Source organism: Procambarus clarkii, chromosome 57, assembly GCF_040958095.1.
Source record: "Procambarus clarkii isolate CNS0578487 chromosome 57, FALCON_Pclarkii_2.0, whole genome shotgun sequence".
Lineage (NCBI taxonomy): Eukaryota > Metazoa > Arthropoda > Malacostraca > Decapoda > Cambaridae > Procambarus > Procambarus clarkii.
The window spans coordinates 19,716,119-19,743,617 of NC_091206.1; the positions used below are offsets into that span (position 1 = coordinate 19,716,119).

The 27,499-nt window shown below is 43.4% G+C and overlaps 1 protein-coding gene across 1 annotated transcript; it reads left to right on the plus strand.

Annotated features, from left to right (window-relative positions):
• The first annotated feature begins 564 nt into the window (after window positions 1-564).
• On the plus strand, window positions 565-26,266 carry LOC138353372 (paternally-expressed gene 3 protein-like). The gene is made up of 4 exons (XM_069306374.1): window positions 565-670; window positions 9,197-9,343; window positions 14,550-14,668; window positions 24,617-26,266. The coding sequence occupies exons 1-4, from the start codon at window positions 565-567 to the stop codon at window positions 26,264-26,266; spliced, it is 2,022 nt and encodes a 673-aa protein (XP_069162475.1).
• The last annotated feature ends 1,233 nt before the right edge of the window (window positions 26,267-27,499 follow it).

Here is a 27,499-nt window from a genome sequence, read left to right on the forward strand (position 1 = left end):
AGGCAACAGATTATCCTACAATTAAGGAAGAAAGCACCGGAAACCAATTGGGTGCAAGACCAACACCGACGGAAGTGTCCAGGCTGCATTGTTGACCACTTCCCCTCCTGCGTCAGATTCGCATGATGGCATCCTGAGTGTCCGGAGTGTTAACGCCGTTGTCAATACGGGCCAAGATCATTCGGATATGGAAGGTTCCACGGCTTACAAAATCATAACGAAGACTTACCTACCACCCAAGATCATTGTCAAGGAAATTATAAACTGTTTTGAAGCCGAACATTAGAATATCAGGCTAGACTCCTTGCTTATGAAAGACTACCAAAACCAAAGATAGGCAAAGAGGACAATCAGGATAAATGACGTTAAATCATAAAGAGTAGATGAAACGAATAATTAACGAAGTGCATATCTCCACTGAGAACACTCAAACCAGAACGACCACGAAAACTTTCAAGGAATTGATTGACTTAGTGGAAACGGACGAGGCAAGATGAACTTTCCTCCAGTAATGGGAGACCTATTATACCTCAGGAAGACATTCTCACCTGCTTACCATTGCAGATGTCGCCTGCTTCCCATTGTGCTGAAAAGGACCCCGACGTCCAAAGGATTGATAGCTCCCAGGAATCAAATAATTCTCTTGCCTCTTCATTCGCGCCGCCCCATAGTAAATCTCAGATCGTAGATTCCGTGATGTCCCCCAGCCACATTCGGTACCATTCAGTCCACGAAAAACTAAATTGGCAACCCTATTAAAGAGGAAATTTGTCGAGGTCTTCGGGCCAACCTTGAGGGAGGGAAAGCACTTATGAACTCGTTAACCAAGCGTTCCTCTGTTTAGGGGAAATTAAATTGTTCCTGCAAGTTGTTAATTTCGGGGCCCCTGTACACCTTTTATGCCTCTCCACCAGTACCTGGTGATAAGGGCGGTGCTGCTCCTCACTGAGAAAACTAAACAGAGTACTCCACTTGCTTTACAAACTACCACTCAGACCTTGGCACTCAGGGCCACCTTTAATGAAAATTTATAGACTCTGTTCCATATATTTACAACCCTCTAGGGCTGTGAACTTCAGTCCCTCTTTGACCAGTCGCTCCTTGTGTTACACAGGCTGTGGGATTTCATGATGAGTATGATTTTTATGATGAGTAGAGACTCATCTCAGCAGTGGTAGTTGTAACAACAGAGTACAAGCTACAGAAACTATGAATCTTAACAACAATGTGTTCCCTCTGACAGAAGGCTCTATTCTATATTAACAACCATATATTAACTTCTATTTTATATAGTGGTAATGGTTTGGCGCTTTCTCCTGATAGTTCCATGCCCTTCCATATAAAAAACCATCAGTCTCCTGTGATATATATATATATATATATATATATGTGTGTGTGTGTGTGTGTGTGTGTGTGTGTGTGTGTGTGTGTGTGTGTGTGTGTGTGTGTGTGTGTGTGTGTGTGTGTGTGTGTGTGTGTGTGTGTGTGTGTGTGTGTGTGTGTGCTTCAACCTACAGTTTAGACCTACTGTCTTGTGTATGACCCTCTGTCCTGTGTGACAGTGAATACCAGCATTATCCTCACTCTAATAAGACGTAATTAAATTCTCAGATTAGACAAAATTATAATTTAATTTTGTCAATGAAGATGTTAATAATAATTATTATAATAATAAGTCTCTTTTCCCCGCGAGCAATCTCTTGTGCTCTAGTGAAGCACCAAGTTGGTGCTTCTGAATAAGAGATTTGATAGAAGCTATACGAGGAAGGGGATGGGAATTATCAGGAGAAAACGCCAAGTCATTACGACTGTATATCACTTGGAAGGGATCAGGATAAGGATTTACATATACAAGGAATGCAACGTTCGGCTGGTGTTTTTCTTCATCTCTGAGGGGAATTTTACTTTAAACTCTCCTGACATGATACATTATGTAGACGTAGCTCACAGCAGACTCTGCGTTAGACGGGTGAGTAATCTGTCTACCTGGCTGACGGTTTCTCTTGTTTTATGAGAGACAGGTATTGTATATATCGGTGGTTACAGTTAACTCGCATCTGTACTATTGCCCTTCACTGTCTCACTGTCCCTGGATGTTATACAGGGAGCCGGTCGGCTGAGCGGACAGCACGCTGGTGATCCTGTGGTCACGGGTTCGATCCCGGGCGCCGGCGAGAAACAATGGGCAGAGTTTCTTTCACCCTATGCCCCTGTTACCTAGCAGTAAAATAGGTACCTGGGTGTTAGTCAGCTATCAAGGGCTGCTTCCTGGGGGGTGAAGGCCTGGTCGAGGACCGGGCCGCGGGGACACTAAAGCCCCGAAATCATTTCAAGATAAGATAGCCTATACCCAACGCCTTGGTGCCGTTACCACCATCACCACTACTACCACAATTACCATTGGCATCACTCATACAACCATCATGGGTACTACCACCATAATCATCACCTCACCACCACTATAAGCCATAACCATCACCGCCACAATCACCATAACACAACCATCACGCCTAGACGTCCATTCCAAAAGCCCGCCACAGTGCCTATAGTAAGCAGTAATAGATAATAAATAGAAGGTTCCGAGAAAATAATTGTTATTATCTGAGTCTTGTCCAAGCCTACAGGCTGAGCGCTGAACGCTGTAAGGTGGAGGCTAGATCTATGCTGGAGGCTGTAGGCTAGATGTTGGAGGCTAGATGCTGGAGGTTAGATACTAGATGCTGGAGGCTAGCTGCTGGAGGCTATAGGCTAGATGCTGGAGGCTAGATGCTGGATGCTGGAGGCTAGATGCTGGAAGGCGGAGGCTGGAAGAGGCGCTGGAGACGGGCTCTCAGGGCCGGAGCTTCCACACTCGCCTTGGCTTTTAAGGAATCTGCATCACGCTGGTGTCTTATCCGAAAATATTTATGTAAATGCAGCTGGTACTCTGGCACGTGTATTATCATCACATCTTACTCTACAACTGTTGTTAATTAGAGCTTAACAACACCTTGTAAAACTTTGTTGTGAATAGTGTCAGTACGTCACAAGAAATGGTGTCAGTAACATTTTGGGGAATGTGTGTGTGTGTGTGTGTGTGTGTGTGTGTGTGTGTGTGTGTGTGTGTGTGTGTGTGTGTGTGTGTGTGTGTGTGTGTGTGTGTGTGTGTGTGTGTGTGTGTGTGTGTCGTGCCCTCTGTCGTATACACCCTTCTTGTATATCGGAACTACACTGGCCGTCATCCAAGTTTTTGGCAGTTCACCTGTTACCAGAAATTTGTTGCACACCGTGGATGGTGGCAGGCACAGAGCTTCTGTTCCTTCCTTTAGTATCCATGGCGAGATTCCATCCGGGTCATGTGTGTGTGTGCGTATGGCAGTCTCTAGTGCAGAAACACTCCCTCCACTGTGTAGCCGTCTATTCACGTAGTGGGAGGCAGTAGATGAGCGCCAAACATACAGAAAGCCAGAGAGGGCAGAGATGCACAGGCAGGCAGGATACAAGAAGAACGATACACACACACGTCGTTCACCCTCAAGGAACGTCGAAGGGTGAAGAATAACGTGATGAATGCCAGTGCTGAGAAAACCGAAGTGGGGGATGACGTACTGACCCAACAGAGGGGGAACGCCCCATTTTTTTTAAGGGAGAGGTAATAGGTTTGTGTTGGTAGTGGGTAGGAACAAATTAAGGATGAAAAAGCGACGCCCCGCTGGAGAAAGACTGAAAAAAAACTCCAGGGGGAAGCGAGGAAGGTGAAGAAAACATTAGAATCTTGAGATGTTTTGTAGAGAATCAATAAGGTGAGAAGCGTTATACCTGGGTAAGGTTTTATAGCGAGAGAGGCGGTGTAGGAAAGAGCTATTACCTCGGAAAGCAATTCTGGGTACACCTTTGAGGGCGGCCAGGCGGAGGCGCTGAGGTGGTGGTGGCTGCTAGTTAATGGTGGTTGTGGTAGTAGTGGTTGATGACTGGAGGGGGGATATGCTGGTTGAGGCAGTTGTGGTTGGAAGTGGCAGTGGTTTAGTGCGGGGTTTTAGCGATAGTGGTTGTTTTAACAGTATTGATGTAGTGAGCATTAACAACAGTACTGGTTAGAGCTTGAGAAGGATTGTTGGGGTGGTGGTTATTTGATGGAGTTGTGGTAGTGGAGGAGCTGGTATGTTAAATGACTCAAATCTGTATTTACCGTGTGTGTGTGTGTGTGTGTGTGTGTGTGTGTGTGTGTGTGTGTGTGTGTGTGTGTGTGTGTGTGTGTGTGTGTGTGTGTGTGTGTGTGTGTGTGTGTGTGTGTGTGTGCTTCAACCTACAGTTTAGACCTACTGTCTTGTGTATGACCCTCTGTCCTGTGTGACAGTGAATACCAGCATTATCCTCACTCTAATAAGACGTAATTAAATTCTCAGATTAGACAAAATTATAATTTAATTTTGTCAATGAAGATGTTAATAATAATTATTATAATAATAAGTCTCTTTTCCCCGCGAGCAATCTCTTGTGCACTAGTGAAGCACCAAGTTGGTGCTTCTGAATAAGAGATTTGATAGAAGCTATACGAGGAAGGGGATGTGAATTATCAGGAGAAAACGCCAAGTCATTACGACTGTATATCACTTGGAAGGGATCAGGATAAGGATTTACATATACAAGGAATGCAACGTTCGGCTGGTGTTTTTCTTCATCTCTGAGGGGAATTTTTCTTTAAACTCTCCTGACATGATACATTATGTAGACGTAGCTCACAGCAGACTCTGCGTTAGACGGGTGAGTAATCTGTCTACCTGGCTGACGGTTTCTCTTGTTTTATGAGAGACAGGTATTGTATATATCGGTGGTTACAGTTAACTCGCATCTGTACTATTGCCCTTCACTGTCTCACTGTCCCTGGATGTTATACAGGGAGCCGGTCGGCTGAGCGGACAGCACGCTGGTGATCCTGTGGTCACGGGTTCGATCCCGGGCGCCGGCGAGAAACAATGGGCAGAGTTTCTTTCACCCTATGCCCCTGTTACCTAGCAGTAAAATAGGTACCTGGGTGTTAGTCAGCTATCACGGGCTGCTTCCTGGGGGGTGAAGGCCTGGTCGAGGACCGGGCCGCGGGGACACTAAAGCCCCGAAATCATTTCAAGATAAGATAGCCTATACCCAACGCCTTGGTGCCGTTACCACCATCACCACTACTACCACAATTACCATTGGCATCACTCATACAACCATCATGGGTACTACCACCATAATCATCACCTCACCACCACTATAAGCCATAACCATCACCGCCACAATCACCATAACACAACCATCACGCCTAGACGTCCATTCCAAAAGCCCGCCACAGTGCCTATAGTAAGCAGTAATAGATAATAAATAGAAGGTTCCGAGAAAATAATTGTTATTATCTGAGTCTTGTCCAAGCCTACAGGCTGAGCGCTGAACGCTGTAAGGTGGAGGCTAGATCTATGCTGGAGGCTGTAGGCTAGATGTTGGAGGCTAGATGCTGGAGGTTAGATACTAGATGCTGGAGGCTAGCTGCTGGAGGCTATAGGCTAGATGCTGGAGGCTAGATGCTGGATGCTGGAGGCTAGATGCTGGAAGGCGGAGGCTGGAAGAGGCGCTGGAGACGGGCTCTCAGGGCCGGAGCTTCCACACTCGCCTTGGCTTTTAAGGAATCTGCATCACGCTGGTTTCTTATCCGAAAATATTTATGTAAATGCAGCTGGTACTCTGGCACGTGTATTATCATTACATCTTACTCTACAACTGTTGTTAATTAGAGCTTAACAACACCTTGTAAAACTTTGTTGTGAATAGTGTCAGTACGTCACAAGAAATGGTGTCAGTAAGATTTTGGGGAATGTGTGTGTGTGTGTGTGTGTGTGTGTGTGTGTGTGTGTGTGTGTGTGTGTGTGTGTGTGTGTGTGTGTGTCGTGCCCTCTGTCGTATACACCCTTCTTGTATATCGGAACTACACTGGCCGTCATCCAAGTTTTTGGCAGTTCACCTGTTACCAGAAATTTGTTGCACACCGTGGATGGTGGCAGGCACAGAGCTTCTGTTCCTTCCTTTAGTATCCATGGCGAGATTCCATCCGGGTCATGTGTGTGTGTGCGTATGGCAGTCTCTAGTGCAAAAACACTCCCTCCGCTGTGTAGCCGTCTATTCACGTAGTGGGAGGCAGTAGATGAGCGCCAAACATACAGAAAGCCAGAGAGGGCACAGGCAGGCAGGATACAAGAAGAACGATACACACACACGTCGTTCACCCTCAAGGAACGTCGAGGGGTGAAGAATAACGTGATGAATGCCAGTGCTGAGAAAACCGAAGTGGGGGATGACGTACTGACCCAACAGAGGGGGAACGCCCCATTTTTTTTAAGGGAGAGGTAATAGGTTTGTGTTGGTAGTGGGTAGGAACAAATTAAGGATGAAAAAGCGACGCCCCGCTGGAGAAAGACTGAAAAAAAACTCCAGGGGGAAGCGAGGAAGGTGAAGAAAACATTAGAATCTTGAGATGTTTTGTAGAGAATCAATAAGGTGAGAAGCGTTATACCTGGGTAAGGTTTTATAGCGAGAGAGGCGGTGTAGGAAAGAGCTATTACCTCGGAAAGCAATTCTGGGTACACCTTTGAGGGCGGCCAGGCGGAGGCGCTGAGGTGGTGGTGGCTGCTAGTTAATGGTGGTTGTGGTAGTAGTGGTTGATGACTGGAGGGGGGATATGCTGGTTGAGGCAGTTGTGGTTGGAAGTGGCAGTGGTTTAGTGCGGGGTTTTAGCGATAGTGGTTGTTTTAACAGTATTGATGTAGTGAGCATTAACAACAGTACTGGTTAGAGCTTGAGAAGGATTGTTGGGGTGGTGGTTATTTGATGGAGTTGTGGTAGTGGAGGAGCTGGTATGTTAAATGACTCAAATCTGTATTTACCCTGTGTGTGTGTGTGTGTGCGTGTGTGTGTGTGTGTGTGTGTGTGTGTGCACGTATGTATGTATATGTGTGCATGTGTGTTAGTCCCTGTACTTTTGCCCATGAACATAAATATAGCAGCATAATTAAATAAATTGAACGAATGAGTATTCTCTCTCTTTTTTAATATTTTCTCTCTCTCCCTCTCTCTCTCTCTCTCTCTCTCTCTCTCTCTCTCTCTCTCTCTCTCTCTCTCTCTCTCTCTCTCTCTCTCTCTCTCTCTCTCTCTCTCTCTCTCTCTCTCTCTCTCTCTCTTTCTCTTTCTCGCTCCCTCTCCCCTTCTCTCCCTCCCTCTTGCATTCACTGGACGAACCTATCCACTGACCGTCCAATCACCAGTACTCTTCAGGTTTACCCGTAAAGGGTAGCTCTGATGAACAAGGCAATCGTGCTTTGCCAATTAGAAAATGACGCAGTCCAGCGTAATCACTCGAGAGGCAATAGACAGCGATAATTCACCAGTGCGTAATTGTTAGGTGGCCAGCAGGGAGCAACAGAACGCCGAGTAAGTTCGACCTTTATTTCATGGGGTCATAAGAGCGCCTTTCACGTAATCGGTCAGCGTTTCAGACGATGGGTCTATACCCAGGAAGAGAAGTGTGGGGGATCTATTTGTTAAGGAATGGGGTTTAAATGGTGGGGTTAAATGGTGGGGTTTAAATGGTGGGGTTAAATGGTGGGGTTTAAATGGTGGGGTTTAAATGGTGGGGTTTAAGTGGTAGCGTTTAAATGGCTGGGTTTAAATGGCGGGGTTTATGTGGTGGGGTTTAAATGGTGGGGTTTAAATGGTTGGGTTTAAATGGTGTTGTTTAAATGGAGGAGTTTAAATGGTGAGGTTTAAATGGCGGGGTTTATGTGGTGGGGTTTAAATGGTGGGGTTTAAATGGTGGGGTTTAAATAGTGGGGTTTAAAGAGGGTAGGATTTAAAGGGGCGGTGCTTTAAGGGGTAGTCTTATGAAAGGGATTCTGGGAGGGGGTTCTGGTGTAATACCCAGAGAGGGAATAAACTGGGAAGGAGAAGGGAGAAAATGGAGTAAAGAGGAGAATTAAAGTGGAAAGAAAATATACCAATAAAAAAGAGACTAAAAGAAGAGAATAAAAAAAGGGGAGAAGTAAACAGACGAAAGGAAGGAGGAGAGTTGATAAACAGAAATGTGAAGATAGAACAGGGGGGAATGTGAAGATGGGGGGAATTAGTAAGAGAGAGAGAGAGAGAGAGAGAGAGAGAGAGAGAGAGAGAGAGAGAGAGAGAGAGAGAGAGAGAGAGAGAGAGAGAGAGAGAGAGAGAGAGAGAGAGAGAGAGAGAGAGAGAGAGAGCCAGCAAGGTTGACAATAACAAAATGCTACAGAGGAGGATGTTCAGAACACGTTGAGAACACAGAGATGAAATACCTGTAAACTCAAAGGTTTTCAGAATTTAGGACACATACACAAGAACTCACACGTGTATATATGTACACACGCACTCACACATACATGCATATATACAACCAGGCCCACAAGTATATATCTATATATATACACACACACAAAACTTAAATAATCGCAAAAACAATATTTACATACACAAAAACACACACACAACACACACCCACACACACTCAACAAACACACGAATAAACATAGCAAACATTACACATATAACAAAACAAACTGATTCGCAATCTGGTTGACTTTTTTGTCGTCTTAAATATTTTTCCGTGGTAACTTTAAGGCAAGAGTCCCGCCACTGCGACCCGAGCCCGACCAGGCCGCCCGCGGGACTAATATGCCAGTATTTTACCAGACTTGCGGACATTATTCACAAGTTTGGGTGTGTGAGATCAAGTAGGAGCTGATGCCAGCCTCCCTGGGGCATGGTGAGTGGCCCGGGAACACTCACTGACTCGAAAGACAAGAGGAAGGAGAGAGAGAGAGAGAGAGAGAGAGAGAGAGAGAGAGAGAGAGAGAGAGAGAGAGAGAGAGAGAGAGAGAGAGAGAGAGAGAGAGAGAGAGAGAGACAGACAGACAGACAGAGAGATAGAGAGAGAGAGAGAGAGAGAGAGAGAGAGAGAGAGAGAGAGAGACCTCTCTCAGAGAAACACAGAGAAAGAGTGACTAAAGAAGAGCGAGGTAAAGTATACGAGAAGAATATTTTTCTTCAATATTTTTTCCTGAATTTGAATAATAAAAAGTTCACTTGTATCCCTGAAGCTTTAGGAATGTATTCTTTGTTCATTCTTTGTTATATTATGAGTAACGTAATGATAATGATTCTACAGTGAACAGTGGTGAAGAAGGCAAAGGTGATGATTGGATAATTCTTGTGATTGTGATAGTAATAATGAATGATGATGGTGTTCGGCCTGATACGTATGATGACGATGAAAGGAAGGTGATTGATGATGAGTTTTACGAAGAATATATTGGTAAGTAGGTTGATGGGTCAAAAGGTCTTCTGGAAGTTCCTTTATACTTGTGAACTTATAATGATAATCCTTATTATAATGATGAATCAGACACATACACACACACACACACACACACACACACACACACACACACACACACACACACACACACACACACACACACACACACACACATACACACACACACACACTCACATCCCCAGGAAGCAGACCTGTAAAAATCCCAGGTACCTATTTACTGCTAGGTAACAGAAGCATCAGGGTGAAGGAAACTCTGCCCATTTGTTTTTCCGGCGGTGCCGGGGGATCAAACCCCAGTCCCTAGGTCCACGAGTCTAGAGCGCTGTCCACTCAGCCACCACCCTCCAAGGTAGGTGTGTGTGTGTGTGTGTGTGTGTGTGTGTGTGTGTGTGTGTGTGTGTGTGTGTGTGTGTGTGTGTGTGTGTGTGTGTGTGTGTGTGTGTGTGTGCATAACAGAAGTGTGTAAAAGTTATGATAGAGGTAAAATAGGTCTGGAGTCAGTACAAGAGCTAACAGCTCGGTCCTTCACTCACAAACAGAAAATATAAATAGTATTTGTCTTTTCACATATCACAAAAGCACAAACACACATACATGAACACACGCAAACAAACAGAAATGATAAACAAGCGAAAGAAGTCAATAACTCAGCTCCTTAGAGTCGATATCAGTTCGTCAGCGCATTACCAGGCTATGAATTTTCAGTGAGGCGAGGAAACGAGAGAGAGAACTGGAGTCTACCCGGGCATAATTCACTTTCTTCATGTGTGTGTGTGTGTGTGTGTGTGTGTGTGTGTGTGTGTGTGTGTGTGTGTGTGTGTGTGTGTGTGTGGTTCATCATTATAATAAGGTAAGTTACGGGCTCACCATAGCCTGTGCTACTTGGAACTTGCTCCGAGTAGCTGAATCTATAACAAGAACAACAACAACCTTGTACGCCTATTATGAGCTATTCATGCCCGGGCCACCTCTTGGGTGGCTTAATCTTCATCAATCAATCATGTAAGCCTTCCACTATCGGGCTATTCATACCCGTGCCACCTTTAGGGTGGCTTAATCATTATCAATCATCATCTGCAGGCCTGATACAGATAATGGCTCCAAAGAGCCTCCACTTACGGGCTCACCATAGCCCGTGCTACTGGCAATTTTTTGTTCTGAGTAGCTGAATCTAAAACAACAACAACATCCTTGTAAGCTTAGTATACGTGTGTCAGGTCAACATATTCTAGAAGACATTGCTGAAGTAACGTCGAACCATAAAAATGGAAAGATTAAGTGATCTAATGTTTCTTCACTCTCCAGACGGTTGAAGATATTTGTGTAGAGTGGAAAATATCCTTAAATTAAAGAAAATTAATAAGTTGCAATACTGTTATATATTGATATATTTATATAATGATATATTTATATAATTATTTGTGTTTATAATTCTTGGTGCTGTTATGTTTAATGATATATTTATATAATTCTTACCTTTTATATTTTTATACATCTATCTCCTTGTCTTTCCCTCTCAATTAACCCCCCTTCCTTTATCTCACGGTTTTTACCAATTACTTCCACAAAACTCTCCATTCTTTTTTATTCCTCCGTCGTGAGTCTTCAGCTTCGTCTCTAATTTGATTTGCGGAGTCAGCGGGAAGTGGGTTAGAGAAATTCAATGAAAGCTAATTACAAAGTTCATGATTACGAAAGAGAGAGAAAAAAATAGTCCGGGGGAATTTTTTGATTACTTGTAATTTTTTGTATTGGTAAATGAATTCTAAAATGACATCTTTTCATTATGGTCTCATTAGGGCCTGACGGCTGAGTGGACAGCGCTCGGGGTTCGCAGTCCTATGGGTCTGGGTTCGACCCCGGGCGGAGCCGGAAACAAACTTTGTTGTTCAATAGTTGTTCAAGTTTTATGATCAGTTAATTTAATATGGATCTCAGCACGCTCCTCATTTAACTTCTTCACTAGGAAGAAGGAATACATTTTCTTCCATCACGTTAATCCCTTGTTTTCTGCCTTCCCCTTTTTCATCTCTTTCCTTCTATTTATCTTTACCTTCCTCCCTCCCTCGCCTTTTCTGTTACCTCCGGGTACCACACTTCAACATAGAGCCGACCACAAGACCAGGAGACCCGTTCTCCCAACCACTAGCACCCATTACCCCTTTATTATCTAGCCTTTTCTCCCCTCAGATGTAATAGTAGCCAATACGGCCACAGGAAAAGGTCAGTAAAGAAAAATGGTTAAAGAAAAGGTTTGGAGATCTTTATTGCTGAAAAAGTGGTAGGAGTTCGACGATGGTTTTGTCAACCTGATCTACTTTTTGTTTGCCTTTTCTACAGTGGGCTATGATTGGCGGAGCGCACATTGCTGAAGGTGTAAGGGGAGGAAAACAATTACCTGTGTCTCCCTCTTACGTATGTGTGTCTACACTGGCTCTGGTGAGTCTTTGATTGGGTCGTGGAGATGCCTCCTGGCAACCTGTCCATTTAAAAATAACGTCGCTTTTGGCCGTTTACCAATATGGCCGAAAGTGGACGTAATTTGAAAATAAAAAAAAAAATTAAATACATTTGGGATTTTTTTTTTCAACAACAGTAAGTTAAGAATCCTCTGGTAGGTTAGGTGGGCAGGAAATTCTCATAAAGTTTCAAAACGTTATGAAAAACGTTAATTGAAAGTTTCCTCTCCTAACCTTACCGAGTAAGCCGGACGACTCAGACAGAAAACGGGACAGTACGTCACTTTTGTGAGTCGATTTCATTTCAAATTACGTCCACTTTTGGCCATATTGGTAAACGGCCAAAAGCGACGTTATTTTTAAATGGACAGGTTGGGCCAGTCCTCCATATCCGGGTGGTATTGATAGATTTAGATCCTCTAAATCAGATAGCTGAAGGATCGTAGTGTTGTCAATATCGTCGTAACGCACGCGAGCATATATGAACACGCACACGCATAGGTTGTATGTGTGTGTCTCTGTGTATGTGTGCGTGTGTCTGTGTATGTGTGCGTGCGCAGGTGTACAAGAGAGAGCAAAGTTTATATTCCGAAGCAATTTTAAAAGGTTGCCGCCATTTCCATTTCATGGAGGGACTCTACCGTGTTTCTACACCTTCGCTATCTCCATATTCATTTAAATTTTTCCTGCCGTGTTCCCCTGCACTCAAGCGTTTCCGTTCTCTCTCTCTCTCTCTCTCTCTCTCTCTCTCTCTCTCTCTCTCTCTCTCTCTCTCTCTCTCTCTCTCTCTCTCTCTCTCTCTCTCTCTCTCTCTCTCTCTCTCTCTCTCTCTCTCTCTTTCTTTCTTTCTTTTTGAACTGCTAAAACATTATATATTTTTAGAGCTTCACGTTTACTCTATTGCACAATATTCCGTATCAACATAGCCGATATTTCTATTAAGAAGTTCTCAAAACTTCCCTATTCTTTCATTTGTAACAATTATTCACTCTAGATTCTCCTCTTATTTCATCTACGTCTTAATTCCTAGCGTAATAAACCCACAATACTTTATCAAATTCATGTAACCAGTGGTTATTTTATTTTATTTATTTATATTTTAGCTATTTATTTACAAGAAGGTAGAGTAGGGGTTAAGAAAGTACACAACAATGATTATTTTACATTCTTGTAAAGCCACTAGCACGCATAGTGTTCCGAGCAGAAAATGTATACTGTGGTCCATTCTTACAAAAGTATTCTTGAGAAAATATCAAGTTTGAATAGAATAATTTACCATGCCGTTGTATATTTCTGCCTCGTATGATTACTCAACTGAAGGTTAAAGTTGAGAAGTCAAGCGTAGGTCCAAGGGTTATTACTTAAAGTTTTAGGGACAACAAAGAATTCTTTAAAGCTAACTTTCTTCTTCTCAGCCACTTGCTATACCTCCATCTCTTGGCTTTTCCCCCTTGCTCCTCCTACTCCTCCTTGTCCTACTTTCTCCCTCCTTTCAAAACTTTTCTATAAAAATCGCTCTAACAATCCCTCGAGCATTTTATGTCCCCTCAGAACTGCTCCTTCTTCCCCCATTTCGTCTAACGATCTTGGTCTTTTTCTTCTGTTTCTTCTCATCTTCCACCTTTTACTTTCCTTCCATCTGTTTCACATTTTCCCCCTTACTTTTCTCCCTTCTCTCCCCCCCCCCCTTCTTCTCTTCCTCATTTTCCTCTTAAGAGCATAAATAGAACATGAGAATAGAGGAAAATTCAGCTCCTTTTATATCCTTTACAAACGCTTGTGTATGTCTAATGTAGACTCTAAGCAACAATAAGGTTAGTAGGCGGGGTATTGCGAGCTAGAGCTCACCGTTCCGTAGTCACTAATAGGTAAGTACTTCTCTTCCTCCTGTCCACCACAAAATCTCTCCATAAATGTCCAGTTCTTAAATGGTGGATAATATAAAATTTTTGTTTTTCTTAACTTTACTCTTCCGTCATTATCCAGCGTTTCGTCTATCGTAAATGAAGTCTATCAGCTGCACTTGTGTTTTTTGTAATGCTCTCACTATCACGGGCACTTTCTATACCTTTATATATATATATAGCAAATTATTGCAAACTTCTGTCGTAACTTCCTGTCTACGTCCTCCTCCTCCTGGTCCTGTCCCGTCGTAAATTCCTGTCTCCTGTTTGCTTTTGTGGGCTGGAGCGGCTGATGGTTCCCATTCCTGCACTCATTCACACCTCATTGGCACGCCGGGGCCAGTGAAGGCCCTCAACTACTGGCGCCAGGGACGGCACTCTGAGCCATCTCAGTTCATCTGCGATTTGTACCCAATATGTCAAGAAATTCTCAAAGAAATACTCTCACATTCGCACTTATACATCCCTGGTGAGTAGTTCATGAGATGAGAGAGGTCTGCATTTACAAATTTAAAAGACGATATAACTGGATAAAATATAAATCGAGAATTATTTACTGGTATTTCGTTCCGACCGACAGGTACGGCCAGCATGGCTTGCGCTCCTAAAGCACAGGAGGATGGCATGCAAGACACAGCGAGGTTAATTACATTATTAAGAGAAGCCTTACCACAGCCAATTGTCCAGCAGAGAGAGAGCCCCGTTACCTAATGCCATTTAACTCCGATAAGCCAGTCGGTCGCCCAGATCGGATTACGGTGAGCCCCTGGAAGAATGGTAGACAGTTGGTGTGGGACTACACTTGTGTTTCAACTTTAGCCAACACCTATGTTGACTTCAGAGTTGCACAGTCAGGCGGTGATGCCAGTCACCGGGAAGCAGCCAAGTGTCGTAAATACAGAGATCTTGACCACTACTATAATTTTATCTTTAGTGAGGCAAATGGGCCACTTGGTGCCTGGGGTAAAAGTGTTGCTAGTTTTTTGAAGAAGCTGGTTTCTAAGCTTACTGAAGCAACCCTACCCGTGTATCTAGGACTAGAGACCCTAGAGCCGCCAGTTTCCTCTTTCAGCGCCTTAGTGTGGCCATCCAGAGGGGAAATGCTCACTGCCTCCATGGTTCCTGCCCGTCATCTGAGGAGCTGGAGGAACTCGACAACCTGTGACAAGTAGCTTTGTACCCTGCATGTAACCAATCTTGTAACCCTTTTTTGTAATGAAATTTTAAATAAAATAAAGTGACAAAATAACAGAAAATAGGAGTTGGTTGGACAAAACAATATGTGAGTGTACGCAGGTGCCCCACAAGGATCCTACGTATGCTGCATATCGTCTTCTTCGAGGTCGAGGGTCCCTACAAAAGCAATTACAAGTGGTACCCCCTATATATTGGATATATATATATATATATATATATATATATATATATATATATATATATATATATATATATATATATATATATATATATATATATATATATATATATATATATATATATATATATATATATATATATATATATATATATATCCTGTTTCCCGATTTTTCCTGTCATCTATTTGTTTCATTAACCTCCTATTTCTCTACAAAAAGTATTTTTTTCACTTATATTTCAATGTGGTTCAATCCATGTGTATATATAGTGTTTGTCTCTGTCACAGTTTAAATGAAAAACAGTCTGAGATATTCAGTGGTCTTACGAAGAGCAAACAATATAGAAGAGAGAGAAAGAGAAAACCGAGAGAGAAAGAGAAAACAGAAACCTTGTTTTGTTTTGAAATCAAACCGTAAATACAGGACCGTCGAGGAGTGACCTCCACACAAAAACATTTCAGATGAAAATAAAGCAGAAAGTCATGAAACAGACAAACAGGGCAACAATCCCAGTAAAATCGGATTTGCCCTGAATACATCAACATTGTGATTTTCAGGGGCAAATAACAAAAGAGAGGGGACGGAGGGAGGGAGGAAGAGGGAGAGAGAGAGGTAGAAAGCTAGGATAAGAAGGAGATACGGAGTGAGAAAGGGAAAGCCGGAGAGAAGAATAAATGGTGGGAGAAAGGAAGGGACGGAAAGAGGGAGGAGGTAAAAAAAAATAGGTGGAAGAGAAGTAGAAAAGGAAGAGGGAAAAAAGGGAGGTGGGACAGAGGCGGGGTGAACACATAATGATCTTTGCTACCATAAAACATTAACACTCCTAAAGCAAGGAAAGAAGACGAATCCGTAACATTTGCACTAAAATTCGTCTATTCTTAAGCAAGAATTTAATTTGTCCTGAACTTGAATATCCTCCTCTACCATTACACACCTCAAATAAGCCGAACATTTTTCTAAATCTAGAGAGAATGCAAAAAATAGCCACAAAGTAAAGCTGGATAACACCGCCCGCCATGTGACCAAATAATGCAGGAGCTGAACGAATCACTGGACATTACAGCCTCCAACAAATAAAGACACTTTTTCATTTATTTATTATGCACCCCATACCCATCCCGTGGGTGGTGGTGGAATGGGTTACAGAGCCACACAATGGGTTCAGGAACTGAACCCCAAAGTTCGTTTGGCTAAGCACGTGACACTCTTGAAAAGTTAGGTACACAGTTGTTAATGTTACACACACACACACACACATACATATATATATATATATATATATATATATATATATATATATATATATATATATATATATATATATATATATATATATATATATATTTTATGAGTCATACAGTCACTAGTCTTGCTCCACACCCACCCAACTGGGCGACAGCTTTACAGTCATGTGCAGACTGCATCTATAGTAAGCAAATTGTGGACAATTCGTTAAGATTCCCACCAGCATCATTATGAATGAAGTACTCACACATTTCTTGGACTCCATTGATGGTGTTATCTCTGAATTCCGCTATTCTTTCACATTCCATTATATAATGACGCAAATTGTGCGAATAATTCTGCTGACAGAGTTAACATTTAGTCAGCAGCAAATGATGAAAACTCCCAGAGGTACTTGTAGCTGAGCCTAAGCCTAGCAGTGGTAACATCTAAAAGTCTGCTAACCTTTTTAGAAGCTAACCTGTGCCTAGCTTCAGACACAAACATGTCACCGTCATATCTGTGATGCAATGCCATCGATGCAATGCCATCACAGGCATAACTGTGTGTGTGTGTTTGCATCATCTGTAAGAGCACAACAAGACACCAGGATGTACAATACGATCGTACTGTTAGGAGATCTAACGCTAGAAAGATTTCACAGGTGGCCCACCAGTGAAATCCCACTTGTGAAATCTCACCTGTGGATTTCACAGGTAAGAGTCGCACCATTTCCACAGCTGGTGGGCCAAGAGCTTGGATGTACTCGAGGGCAACCTAGGCAAACAAAACAGAATTTAAAGGCAAAGTTTAGACCGGAAATTCTTACGAAAAACACTTTGTACGAAGAGGAAAGAGCCAAGCATATTCATAGGAGTAGGAGTGTGCGTATACGAATGATCAAGAGCATTCATTGGTTTATGCAAGCCAGTATATGCTGAAATACATGTAAAACCCCGAACACTCACCAGCCATCTTGCAAAATAGGGCAAGCTAAACTTAGCTTCCAATCACGAATACATTGTCATCGAGGCGGACAGCCCGCCTGCTCTCATAATTCACACTATATTCCACATTTCTCCAACTTTCCTTCATCTGTTTCTTTCCCGTCCCTTCTTCCCCTCTCCATCCCCCTCCCAGTCTCCGACAACCACCTCCCTCCCTCCCTCTGAAAAAACTAAATCTCCTTCCCTCATCACCACACCAAGCGCCCAGTTTCCGGCAGGGTTCAAATTCCTGCAGGGTCCCCAGAAGCCTCTATACTACACTTGTTCCCTACACCTTCAGGCACGCTCTCTCTCTCTCTCTCTCTCTCTCTCTCTCTCTCTCTCTCTCTCTCTCTCTCTCTCTCTCTCTCTCTCTCTCTCTCTCTCTCTCTCTCTCTCTCTCTCTCTCTCTCTCTCTCTCTCTCTCTCTCTCTCTCTCGTCCTAAAATGTTTAGTAAAATTATATCAACAGCTTCGTAATGACGTTATAAAATACTATACATATGGTTCAGATTTATTCATATTAGGAACAGGGAGAAGTTTTACTCGCCTGTGAGCTACGGTTCTCATTTGAGCATTTGGCTCCATATCATAGGGAAGAATGAATGTCCACTTGAATCATAAGGGTATCGAACGGCGGCCTTGGAAGATTCAAGGCTCTCGCTGGCCAAGTGAACAGGATTTATCAAGCATTTACACATCCACTTACGAAACATGTTCATCTTTCCTTAATCATGGCCGCTTTGGCTACCTTAATTAACTAGTTTATGAGCTCTGAAACACTACAAGGTTGTTTATAACAACAAAATCCATGGGATGTGAAGTTTCCAAATTTGTAAACAGTGAAAGAAATGTTAACAAAGTTGCCACGATTAAGGAAAAAGTAAAAACTTCGTAGATGTTGCTTAAATACTTGTTAACTCCTGGAGTCTGAGAGAAAAAGAAGTGTGCGAGATGAACAAGAGCGTGGTGTATTCTGAGTGTTGAGACAAACTGTCTTTCCATGTAGAGGCTGAGAACTATTTTCTTTCAAACAAGTTCTCAGCCTTCAAAGTCCTCCAAGAATCCATGTTATCCTGCCATTATCTATCTTAGGTGGAAATAGTAGCGCGGAGGGTGACTAATGAACTTCAAGGTAATGATCCTTTTCTGTTTTGTGTAAGTTAGAGTACAGTAATTAGAACAAGCATTGGCTTCAGTAACGAGGTACAGCTGGTCGTTGAACGAAGCTACAAATAATAAGGGATTTTGAGGAACTTTAAGACAAATTTCCCAAGAAATACTGTAAGAAAGGAAATGTTAAATGTCTCTCTCTCTCTCTCTCTCTCTCTCTCTCTCTCTCTCTCTCTCTCTCTCTCTCTCTCTCTCTCTCTCTCTGTCTCTCTCTCTCTCTCTCTCTCTCTTTCTCTCTTTCTCGCTCGCTCGCCAGGTTTCCCTTCTCATTCTCCCACTTTGTGCTCTCCACCAAGGAGACGGTCGAGAGGAGGAAAGTCAGGCCTCATAAGGAGGAACTTAAAGAGGTTTTTCTGCAGCCTCCCAACTCGAGAAAACTGTCAACGCGGAGCAAACACCTTCAAAGTCTCTTGGAGTTCGAACCAGGTCGATTCAGGCTTTGTCGAGTTATCTAAAATCATGGCCACCATGTGCCCACCTAGATGTGCTTGGAGGGCCGTGCTCGGTTCTTGGCCCCGTCTTCCGAACCTTCTTAAAGTAATTGATTCTAATGTTCTGTTCATATTTACATTAACAAATTGTTATTAGGTTAGCTTCGTCGACTTCTACAGTTAACCTTTTCCACTCAGTGACGGCTCTAATACTGAAAAAAATAAGAAAATCAGTAGAAGGCATGATGAAGATTCGAACCTGCACATTTGGGTACTCCCAAGCATACGCCCTTACCAACTCGGCCACGACGTACTCAACAACAATTTTTTTTACAGCTTGGGATTTTCAATATTTCGTGGTCGTGTTGGTAACGGCGTAGGCTTGGGATTACCCAGGTTTACAGACATGATTATCACATACAAATTTTGTATGTGATAATCTTGTTTCCTCTAGCTCTTGTCATCCAATGACGTGAGGTTGAATTTGTGTAGCCTTTCTCGTAATGCATACCTCTCAGCCCTGTGTATGGTCCAGTGGTCTCTCTCTTTTCTCTCTCTGTCTCTCTGTCTCTCTCTCTCTCTCTCTCTCTCTCTCTCTCTCTCTCTCTCTCTCTCTCTCTCTCTCTCTCTCTCTCTCTCTCTCTCTCTCTCTCTCTCTCTCTCTCTCTCTCTCTTTTCTCTCTCTCTCTCTCTCTGTCTCTCTCTCCCTCTCTCTCTCTCTCTCTCTCTCTCTCTCTCTCTCTCTCTCTCTCTCTCTCTCTCTCTCTCTCTCTCTCTCTCTCTCTCTCTCTCTCTCTCTCTCTCTCTTTCTCTCTTCTCTTTTTCTCTCTACCTTCATCTTGTGTTTGACTAGATATGGACTCCGCCCCTGCGTTCTTATACTCCAAGACTGGTCTGATGTACGTGGAATTCAAGGATCTAAATTATTCCTTTCACTTATTTCTAAAAACAGCTCTAATGTTGACTAGCCTAGTATATGTCACTAATGATATACTTTTGATGTGGGCTTCAGAAGACAGGTTTGATGTGATATCAACACCTAGAGCTTTCTCTCTACCTGATCCCTGAAGGATCAAAAAGAGAGATCAGATCACTTTAGTTAATTTCTAGCAGGCATTTGTTGGCCTATTCCTTCAGTTTGTCCAGATCTCGTAGTTTCTTGCTCTCCTCCTGTCTAATTCCATCTCATATTTTATGTATATCTGTGAGTGTTTGTGTATTTTTGTGTGTATATGACTTGGCTAATGTGTCAGTATCTCGGCCTGTGTATGTGTTCATATGTCTAGCCCTCGAGCGGTGGACTGTGGTGCTGCATTTGCATTCCGCCCTTGAGCAGTTCCTAAGTATTGCCATCAATCCCCGTCGTATTGCAATCCCAACTTGCAATACTCTTCCCTACCCATCCTGATTTATAGACCTTCTAGATACAGCCATCTCTCTCTATTTGTCTTGCTTTTATTCTCTCTCTCTCTCTCTCTCTCTCTCTCTCTCTCTCTCTCTCTCTCTCTCTCTCTCTCTCTCTCTCTCTCTCTCTCTCTCTCTCTCTCTCTTTCTCTCTCTCTCTCTCTCTCTCTCTCTCTCTCTCTCTCTCTCTCTCTCTCTCTCTCTCTCTCTCTCTCTCTCTCTCTCTCTCTCTCTCTCTCTCTCGTGTTTATTAAATTGTTGTTTAGGAACATAATGATCATTATATTATTAAGTTATTATATTACGATTTCTGACAAGAGTTCTGTTAATATTATTGTTAATGACTCCACGACAACAACTTATTATTCGTTCATTTAACGAAATGTTTTTAATATCATTTTATACTGTTTTTTTTTTTGTTCTGTGTTTCAGCTCGGTCTTTCGTTATGTTTCTCATTTTTATTATTCCTATTATCCATCTTATTCTCACATCCATCTAGTCCTCCACATCCTTCTCATACCAGATACCTCTCGTCCTCTTCATCTTTCTCATTCTCATTCTTCTTGTTTTTTTCTCCTAATGAAATTCCATCTCATTCTCGCTCTCATTCTCTTCTTCTTAATCCTTCTCATCAGCTTCTTCCTCATGTTTCTCATCCCTTCTGTGAGAAAGAAGCCCAGTAAGATGATGGGATTTACACATTTGGGAACACTACACTACACAACATTCTTGCTCTTGGATGCTCTTGGACGCAGGTTCGAATCCGCGTCACGGCTCTTATGGATTTGTACATTTGGGAAACTCGGTGTAAACTCGGTATTCCAAGCCATCGTCCACACCTGTCCTGACTCACAGTGGGCAGGGGTGAGTGTGGTTGGGCACGAGACTCGATCCTGCCTTTCTCCTATAGAAGCTGCCTCGTATATAGAGGCAATAGTGACTGCCTCGCATATGGGGAAAAGTTAAATGCTTCGTATGGGACTACAGGACTTCTGCTGCTTTATTTACACTTATGTTCTTATAATTGTACATTCATATATTTATGTTAAAACGAGTGGATCGTCGAGGATTGAACTCGGACCTGTATTGAATGACGAACTCACAATCTAAATATCAGCTTTAGCCGCGATATTACCTACTCACGCAGAAGAACAAAAAGTTGTTTCAAAACACCATATGTGACAGTGGAGGGGAAGTGGTGGTTAACGGACAGTTTGCCGGGAAAGAGGACGGTTGTTACGGAGCCGCGGTGATGGGGGTTAGGGATAGATATATGGGGAAGAGGGGGTGAGGTGGGGAGAGTTTATAGTGGGGGGTCTGGTAGGGAGGAGTGGTGAAAACGTAATACTTGGTAGAGGAATGGGTTAAGGTTGTGGTTATGGGATGGTGGACATTCCTTCGGGAATGAAGGCAGATTATGGTGAAAGTCGGGGGGGGGGGGGTAACAGGCTGTGGTGTGGTGTTGTGGTGGTGCTAAAGACATATATCTTTGATGGTGAGGGGGGGGGGGAGAAGGGGAAAGGCTGGTGGAGGACGGTCAGTGGTGGGAGGGGGGAGACTGGGGCTCGAACTCTTTACTCTGAAAGTTTGTTGATGCGTTAAGTCTTAGTGAAAAGTCTTGGATACGAGAAGAACTTTTCCTCATCCCCAGATCGACGTGGCGTGCGGCCGTCCTCTGAGGTCCATCTGATCTCAAAGATCCCAGCCTCCGGATGCTGCTCTCGTGTGCTGGGTTCCCAGTTCTCTCTCTGTTAGGTCCTGTAACTGCCGCTATATTACTTTATAGCGGAAACGCATTCACGTACTCATACACACGGACGCACGCACGCACGCGCACACACGCACACACACACACACACCCACACACACACACAGAAATGGCTACTAGAGTTTAACACCAGTAAATGTAAAGTTATGGAAATGGGATCAGGTGACAGGAGACCAAAGGGACAGTACACAATGAAGGGGAACAGCCTACCTGTAACGATTCGAGAAAGAGCCCTGGGAGTGGATGTGACACCTAATCTAACTCCTGAGGCACATATAAATAGGATAATGACAGCAGCGTACTCTACATTGGCGAAAATTAGAACTTCATTCAGAAACCAAAATGAAGAGGCTTTTAGGGCGCTTCACACTGCCTACGTGAGACCCGTCTTAGAGTATGCCGCGCCATCATGGAGCCCCCACCTGAAGAAACACATAAAGAAACTGGAGAAGGTTCAGAGGTTTGCGACGAGGCTTGTCCCAGAATTACGAGGGATGGGATATGAAGAGCGTCTGAAGGAACTGAACCTTACGACACTAGAGAAAAGAAGGGAGAGAGGAGATATGATAGGGACATATAAAATACTCAGGGGAATTGACAAAGTGGAAATAGATGAAATGTTCACACGTAATAATAACAGAACGAGGGGACATGAGTGGAAACTGGAAACTCAGATGAGTCACAGAGATGTTAGGTTTCTTTTAGCGTGAGAGTAGTGGAAAAATGGAATGCACTTGGGGAACAGGTTGTGGAAGCAAATACTATTCATACTTTTAAAACTAGGTATGATAGGGAAATGGGACAGGAGTCATTGCTGTAAACAACCGATAGCTGGAAAGGCGGGATCCAAGAGTCAATGCTCGATCCTGCAAGCAAAAATAGATGAGTACAAGCACAAATAGGTGAGTACAAGCACAAATAGGTGAATACACACACACACACACACACACACACACTCACACACACACACACACACACACATCCCCAAGAAGCAGCCCGTGACAGCTGTCTAACTACCAGGTACCTATCTACAGTTAGGTGAACAGATGCATCAGGGTAAAAGAAAATCTGCCCACTTGTCTCTGCCTACTCCGGGAATCGAACCCGGGCCACAAGATTACGAGTGCATCGTGCTGTCCATTCAGCCACCAGCCCCCTGTCACACACACCAGAGTGTGTGTGAGCGAGGGTGAGATAGTGAGAGAGAGAGAGAGACGTTACCCTGTAGAACTAGGTTCCAATATGCCGTGAAAATACCAAAATATTACACTCGCTTAGATAATAACTCCCGTGGCAGCTTTATAGTGGTAATATCAGGGAAATGTAGGTTATTATACCCGCTTTAATTCCTCATAACATTTGGTTTTATTAAGCGTGTCGACAAGGGTATTTGTAATGGTGCAATTTGTGCTAATTAAATTTCACGAATCCCTTAGCATTTTAGCTGAAACAAGCAGATAAACAGGGTGCCCCTTGGTGTCTTATATCATGGAGGCTTACACACACACACACACACACACACACACACACACACACACACACACACACACACACATACACACACACACACACACACACACACACACACACACACACACACACACACACACGCGGGACCAAAGAGCCAAAGCTCAACCCCCGCAAGCACAATTAGGTGAGTACACACACCGGGCCTCGCGGCTGAGTCAACAGTGCTCGGGGTCGTATTCCTAAGGGCCCGGATTCGATTCCCGGCCGAGCCAGAAACAAATGGGAAGAGTTTCTTTCACTCTGATGCCCATGTTCACCTAGCAGTAAATAGGTACCTGGAAGTTAGACAGCTGCTACGGGCAGTTATATCATCACGACAACACTGAAGGCTTCACACCCTCACAGTGTGATCGACGGAAGACATATAGAAGTACATGATCCAACATTGAATGGTTTCTTCTGCACTGAAAACTAGATATTATAATAAGTGTTCAGTGAGGATCTACAAGGTCTTCTCTGAGTACTCTTTATTGTCTTCTCCGAGGCTATGGGTCCCTACACTTGCACCAGAGGTGGTACCCCTATTATAATTATATATATAATTTCTGAATGTGAAGCTATATCAATATTACATGGCGAATTTTTATAGGGGAGTCTAGATTTACAGTATCACGATAAAAAAACAGTCCATGTTTACATTTTTAGGCAATAACCAAAATACATTATCAATATATCTAAACTGTATGGTGTTAAGGGAAGATATTCTGTATTACTTTAGAGATATTAAACAGAAAGTATTTTAAGTATAGATTTCTTAAGACCGGAGAGGGATATAGGAAGCGTTTCTCCCACTCAACGAGTCTAAAAGATGTTACAGAAAGTTAAGACTTCCTTTGCCCTGATAACGCTGAAATCGCCCCCCTGAAACTTGCAGTTTTATAACTCACAAAATGCTCCAAATTCTTCCCTTCTAGTTTATATATATTTTTTAACATTCTTTGATATGTCTGATGTAATTCGGGTATACTGATCTATACCCATGCTGCCTCACAGGTGTCCTACACTCATGCTGCTTCACAGGTGTCCTACACCCATGCTGCCTCACAGGTGTCCTACACTCATGCTGCTTCACAGGTGTCCTACACCCATGCTGCCTCACAGGTGTCCTACACTCATGCTGCTTCACAGGTGTCCTACACCCATGCTGCCTCACAGGTGTCCTACACCCATGCTGCCTCACAGGTGTCCTACACTCATGCTGCTTCACAGGTGTCCTACACCCATGCTGCCTCACAGGTGTCCTACACCCATGCTGCTTCACAGGTGTCCTACACCCATGCTGCTTCACAGGTGTCCTACACCCATGCTGCTTCACAGGTGTCCTACACCCATGCTGCTTCACAGGTGTCCTACACTCATGCTGCTTCACAGGTGTCCTACACCCATGCTGCCTCACAGGTGTCCTACACCCATGCTGCCTCACAGGTGTCCAACACCCATGCTGCCTCACAGGTGTCCAACACCCATGCTGCTTCACAGGTGTCCTACACTCATGCTGCCTCACAGGTGTCCTACACCCATGCTGCCTCACAGGTGTCCTACACCCATGCTGCCTCACAGGTGTCCTACACCCATGCTGCCTCACAGGTGTCCTACACCCATGCTGCCTCACAGGTGTCCAACACCCATGCTGCCTCACAGGTGTCCTACACCCATGCTGCCTCACAGGTGTCCAACACCCATGCTGCCTCACAGGTGTCCTACACCCATGCTGCCTCACAGGTGTCCAACACCCATGCTGCCTCACAGGTGTCCTACACCCATGCTGCCTCACAGGTGTCCAACACCCATGCTGCCTCACAGGTGTCCAACACCCATGCTGCTTCACAGGTGTCCTACACCCATGCTGCCTCACAGGTGTCCTACACCCATGCTGCCTCACAGGTGTCCAACACCCATGCTGCCTCACAGGTGTCCTACACCCATGCTGCCTCACAGGTGTCCAACACCCATGCTGCCTCACAGGTGTCCAACACCCATGCTGCTTCACAGGTGTCCTACACCCATGCTGCCTCACAGGTGTCCTACACCCATGCTGCCTCACAGGTGTCCAACACCCATGCTGCTTCACAGGTGTCCTACACCCATGCTGCCTCACAGGTGTCCTACACCCATGCTGCCTCACAGGTGTCCTACACCCATGCTGCCTCACAGGTGTCCTACACCCATGCTGCCTCACAGGTGTCCTACACCCATGCTGCCTCACAGGTGTCCTACACCCATGCTGCCTCACAGGTGTCCTACACCCATGCTGCCTCACAGGTGTCCAACACCCATGCTGCCTCACAGGTGTCCTACACCCATGCTGCCTCACAGGTGTCCAACACCCATGCTGCCTCACAGGTGTCCTACACCCATGCTGCCTCACAGGTGTCCTACACCCATGCTGCCTCACAGGTGTCCAACACCCATGCTGCCTCACAGGTGTCCTACACCCATGCTGCCTCACAGGTGCCCAACACCCATGCTGCCTCACAGGTGTCCTACACCCATGCTGCCTCACAGGTGTCCTACACCCATGCTGCCTCACAGGTATCCTACACTGCTCGTTCCCTGTGTATGTATCCAGAAACTTGTTCAATGATGTGTCTTCAAATTGTAGTTCATCAACCCTCTGATTTGGGTGAATCAAGATCCTTGTGAGTCTGCAAGATTGATGCTCTGAGAGCTTAAAATCAGTTCCTTTACACACTTGAAACTATTTAATAACGTCTTGATAAATTTTCTGGGGCGTTCATCTCATTTTTACTGACATTCCTTTAATTCCTTGTCATTCTTGAGGACGTTTATCAACGTTCTTCCTACTTCCAGTATTTAACAAGAGATTCGGACCTTTCGTTCACAAACTGTTACCTTTTTTTTCACTTAGCTCATGATACGATTAGAATCTTTCGGAAAGATATTCTTTTTTCCTAGAGGATATATATATATATATATATATATATATATATATATATATATATATATATATATATATATATATATATATATATATGTATATATATATATATATATATATATATATATATATATATATATATATATATATATACATATATATATAAATATATATATATATATATATATATATATATATATATATATATATATATATATATATATATATATATATATTAAGATATCTTAGCATTCTTGAGTCCGTTCTGTAGAGGTTATCATTCTCATGACGCCCTTCTGTTTAATTATAATTTTATCAGGGACAGACAGGCCGTGTATATTCGATAGCCTTATATCAAGATCCCCCCTCGCCCCCCCCCTCCTAAGGGGGAGCTTCTGACACTCCCCAGGATGGAACCCCAAACTAGCTGACTAACTCCTGGGGTACCAATTTACTCCTAAGTGAACAGAGGCGTTAGCTGGTAGCTAAAGTGCCCCAACCATTTCCGACCTCACCCCGGATTCGAACCGAGGATTCGAACCCGAGATTCGAAACCAGGATTTGAACCCGGGATTTCCGATTGTGAGTAGAGAATTAACTCATGTTACTACATATAACTACTATCGAGATAGTTTATGATAGTTCATGATAGTTTATCATGACATTATTAGGACATTAATTTATTATAATTATTAGGACATAATTTATATTATTATATTATAAGTATTTATATTATATTATATTATATTATAATTATTATATTATAACATATTATAAGTATTAGGACATAATGCAAAAAAAATTCTTGTGATTCCTGGATGCACCATATTGTTCTAGATAAAAATACCTATTTTTCTTACATTTTTAAGTCGGTTTTCAACAGTTATTATGTCGTTTTAAAAGTCATTTAAGAGATTATATTATGTTCATGACGTTTAAGAATATTCTTGCGAAGATCCAGACTTGTTGTTATCAAG